General features: G+C 38.4%; 1 protein-coding gene across 1 annotated transcript; it reads right to left on the bottom strand.

The window, feature by feature from the left end:
* Nucleotides 1-912: 912 nt before the first annotated feature.
* LOC149229421 (serine/threonine-protein kinase VIK-like) lies at nucleotides 913-1,323 on the bottom strand. The gene has a single exon (XM_089381035.1). It carries the CDS (start codon nucleotides 1,321-1,323, stop codon nucleotides 913-915), a length of 411 nt encoding a protein of 136 aa, XP_089237161.1.
* Nucleotides 1,324-4,952: the final 3,629 nt, after the last annotated feature.

The following is a 4,952-nucleotide window of genomic DNA, read 5'->3' on the forward strand; positions in this document are numbered from 1 at the left end:
AGCGCGCTACGAAACTGCTGTTTTTGCTAAAACAGAGTGTATTTGCCTTAAGGAATTTTTTGCTTGGACTTTTGACTTTTTAAACCTCCTTTACGGGTGGCAGAGACCTATATGCCTTCAGAATAATGGAACTCAAACAAAATTTGACAAAATTTAGAATATGACCTTTCTCACCATCAATGAGCAGCCAGTTAACCTAGCTGTGCTTTTAAATCTGCAACCTCTCTCCTTAAAGCTTTGTTTTCAGCTCTTAAATGCATGTTTATCATTCTGATGTATCTCACCTCCTTTTTCTTACATTGGCGATATAATGGTAAGTGAAGATGACATGAAATATAAGCTTTTGTTCTGGCTGAAAAATAGGTCTTGGGACAGAGCTCATAACTTCTCGCAGAAAACGTATTTGGAAAAACTGAAGGAGGCTTTTGTGAAACAATCCATGCTGAACAAAAACCTCCTTTGGTTTTTTGAAAAACTACTCCAGCTGCCCAGAATCGATCCTTGAAGAAGATGTGTAAAACAGGAAATTAAAAAACTGCACCTACAGCAGTTTCGTAGTGCAACTTTTATTCACTCGTTTCTCCTAGCTCATAATCAATTTGAAGAAACTGAAAGAGGTTTTTCTAGTTCAGTATGTTAGGAATAAAAACCTCTTTCAATTTTCGAAAATATTCTTTCAGCTGCTCTAAATACCTCCTGGAAGTTGACTACTTAAAACAGAGAAATATGCCTGTAAAAAACATCACCTACAGCAGTTTCGTAGCGCGCTACGAAACTGCTGTGTAATTTCAAAAACACAGCTTACATGCCAAATTCGACTGTCTTGAGCTTTTTTATCTTGAAATGTCCTTCTCATCTGCCTTGAAACTATGCAGAGGCACCAATTTTCAAGGAAAACTTCACAAAGGTAATTCATATCAAAATACCATGGGAATACAAATACTCCAGTCCTCTGGCTATTTGAAGCATAATATCTATTGCCCTTGGAAGTGAAAATGGGATTCTCTTGCGAGGAGAAGAATTCTCGTTGATGAAGCTACGAAGATCCTTATGCATCAATTCTGTCACCAGACAGCACTCACTTCTGTCTTTATCTACAAACGAGCTTAATGCCTGCAAAAGATTTGGGTGCAGAAGCTTAGACATTGCAGAGACCTCATGCAGAAATATTTCCACATTGGTAAACATATGCATCATTGCAAAATTCTCTCCCATCCAGATAATCTCTTTGACTTCACCAAAGCTTCCACTTCCAATTCTTTTCTTCACATGCAAGTCTTTGCAGGAAACCTTTAAAGGAACCCCTGTTCTAACCTCTGACATGAGAGCTTCCCTTGCACTTGCAACAGTGCCAAAATAAATGATGTGATATCCACAGTCTGATCCCTTGTTTATCCACTGATTACCACAGAAGGCTTCTTCCAAGGAAAGAATGCTCCAGATAAACCCAATGAAACACCATCTGCTGGGGTACTAAAAAACCTTATAAACTGACAACTGTTGATGCAAACCCAATGGATTTTGATAAACATGACAGCTGGGAAAGAATGACTATGGATTCGAACAAATCCCCAATTTCGTAGCGCAGCCAGTGCAAAATATGAATTATGCGCTACGAAATCACCTAAAACATGCTGCGCTGCGAAACTGCCAAAAGGATTTATGTGCTGCAAAACACTTTGTCCTCAAGCTAGTGTGAGCTATTTTGGCATCAGAATTTTCAGTGATAACAAGTTCTATGTTGAATTCTATCATCTTTGAAATCCATTTTTCCCTTCTTCCATTAGCATCAGGTTGTGTTAAGACATCTTTAATTGCAGCAGAGGGTACATATGCAATTATTTTTGAATGCAAGATATAAACTATGAAAGACTTTAAGGCTTTAATAAGAGAATATGCTTGTTTTTCTATAATATCATACCTTAGTTCAGTATCCCTCAAGTTCTTGCTAAAAAATGCTACTGGATGTTCTGAACCTTCTTCATCTTGCTACAATAGAACGTTGCAATGGTGTCTTCAGAGGAAAAAGAAAATACATGGAACTCCTTGTTGTAGTCTGGACTTATTAATGTGGGAGCCTCCATAATAGCCTTTTTAATAGACTCAAATGATTGTCTTGTTGTACCAGTCCATCTTACCTTTGCTCATTTCTTCAACATGGAGGTAACATGCTTCACTAGTTCTGCAAAATTTGGAATAAACCTCCTGACAAAATTAATTTTTCCCAGAAAGGATTGGATATCCTTCTTTGATCTAGGGACAGACAAAGTCTGAATTGCTTTGACTCTTTCTGGGTCAATTCAGACACCTGCAGTAGACACAACATGTCCTAACAGCTTGCCTTCTTGCAAAGCAAATTGAAATTTTTTGGGATTGACTGATATTCCAAACCTCCTGCACTTCAGAAACACTTTTTTCAAATGCTGCAAATGATTTTAATGGCTACTGGAGTATACTGTTATGTCATCAAGGTAGATAAGGACAAATTTGTCCTTCTCTCCCATAAATGTTATATACATAGCTCTCTGAAAGGTGGCTCCATCCAAAAGGCATTTTGGCATACATTAAAGTGCCCCAAGGAGTGGTGAATGCAGTCTTTTCTTGATCATCTGGGTGAACAACAATCTGATTAAAGCCTGAAAATCCATCCAAAAATGACATCACTTTGGCTCCTGAGACCTTTTGCAACAAGTGCTCCATCTTTGGCAGAGGATAGTTGTCTTTCTTGGAGCATTTGTTTAGATTTCTGAAATCAACACACAGTCCGTTTTCTCCACTCTTCTTCCTCACCACTACTAGATTGGCTACCCACTTGGAATATCTAAGAGGAACTATGATCTTGGTAACTAGCAGTTTTTTAATTTCTTTTTCAATTAGAGGAAGAAGCATAGGATTTACTGGTCTCAACTTCTATTTGAAAGGAACAGTGTCTTTCTCCAGAGGGATTTTATGTTGAATTATGTTCTTGTCATACGTTTTCAGATCACTATACTCCCAGGAAAACACATCAACAAATTGCCTCATTAAATTACAGTATTCAGCACTTTGATCAACAGACCAATGAGTGGATAAATTTACATATTTAGGATGACCTGGAGTTCCTATGTCATGCTTACAGACTGCAGATTGGTCTTCTTTTTGGCAGCCTTGTAAGGAACATCATTCTGGTCAAATAGTCTTTCAAGAGGAATTAGACCCTCAGGAATATGGTTATTAGGAAGCTGGACTACGTTGTCTTTACCAATCTTATTTCTAAGCTGGGATTGGGGGGTTTCTTCCAAGGCATCATTCTCTTGGTCAATTTGCATTTCATAAAATTCATCAATGACCTGAAGGAACCTATTTAACTCATCATCATCTTCAAAAACTTTCCAATGGTGGACATTATCAGGCAAGGAAGGTATGTATTTCATTTGGACTTCATAAACTAGTTTGGGAGGCATGGGAGGTATAAACAGACTAGCAAACACAACAAGGGAATCAGCAAGAAGATTTTGACCTCTCGGAATATATGAAATACAGAAATAATCAAAGGAATGCCTGATTCTCCATACCTCATATCTGTATGCTTTCAACCTTTGGTGCTTTGCTTGAAATGTTTTATTTACTTGCTGAATGATTAAATGAACATCTCCAAACACCTTCAGATTCTTGATTCCTCTGTCTTTGGCTGCATTAAAGACCAAAAATAAAGCTTCATATTCTGCTATGTTGTTTGTGACTTGAAAAACCAGCTTAAAAGACAGCTGAATGCTTTCTTTCTCTAGAGACACTAGCACCACCCCTGCTCCTGCAGTCTCCCTGGAACACGCTCCATCAAAAAACATCTCCCAAATTTGACTTCCTTGCTCTTTCTCGGCCTGAATTTTTGGTTTCCTGAGCTGCATTGCGGCCTTCTGAGATTCTTCTATTTGGAGAATACATGCTCCAAAATCAGTTTCCACTACATAAATGGGATGATTAGTAGGTTTCTTCTCATCACTGATAATGTATGCCAACTGTGCTTCTCTATACAATCTCCTGCTTTCTCCTCCAAAGACTGGGACAGTGGCATAAGATAAATCATTTTGTAATGTCCCACCTAGTCTCTTAATCCACCCTCTGGACAATAGCATGCCAAACTTAGGAAGGACATCTGCTACCACAATATCCATCATCATACTCTTCATGGGAAGCTGAGTTAAGGTAATGGCCAGATCTTTAATCAATCCAAGACATTTCACCTTCCTTGGATCAAAAGAAAATAAATCATGATAGGGTCTAGTGATATCAAGGCCTAACTCTTCCATGATAGCTTTAGGCATTAAATTATGGCTGGCCCCTGGGTCTAGCAGGCAGTTGTGAAGGAATTTGTCATGAATGGTCAATGAGACATAAAAAGATGGAGAATTATTATCAGCAGGTTCAATCATGGGGTTGAGCACAATGGCAGGCTTATCATCTTGTAAATTAACAGAGTGAGGGGAGGTTTGTTTGGTTTCTAGCTCAAGGGCTTCAAGGATAGGCTTCCTAAATACTTCACTCTTCACCAACTCAACCAGAGGAACAGATATTTTCAACTTCTGAACTTCTGAATCAAAGCTGAAAGAAGAAGATGACTTATCAGGACTTTTTACCTCTTGAACTAGAGCTTTGAGGATGACTGGATCAGTTGCTGGTCTTCTTTGTTTGATATTCTATGATTTTGTTTGGACCACAGCTCTTTGGCCGGGATTCTCCTTGGAATTTTTTGCATTGGATCTCAGATTATATCTCTGTTGTTGTTCACCAGTTTGTAGAAAAGCTCCTCTGTCCCATTCTTGATTGACTTGTTGATGCAGCAATGATTCTTCATACTCAGCCAATGTCAAAAATGCAGCATTGCCTTTATCTTCCATGCAGTGAATTTCATCCTCATTCTCTTCAAATTTTTCCTCCTCCATTACTATACTTTGGAAGGGAGCTTTGACTTT

This window comes from Pinus tabuliformis, chromosome J (assembly GCF_031772625.1).
Source record: "Pinus tabuliformis cultivar Carrire ecotype Pingquan chromosome J, CPIR1, whole genome shotgun sequence".
NCBI lineage: Eukaryota > Viridiplantae > Streptophyta > Pinopsida > Pinales > Pinaceae > Pinus > Pinus tabuliformis.

What these genes read in the sequence shown, in the direction of transcription:
- LOC149229421 (XM_089381035.1), bottom strand. Translation starts at nt 1,323, where the DNA reads ATGTCAGAGGTTAGAACAGGGGTTCCTTTAAAGGTTTCCTGCAAAGAC.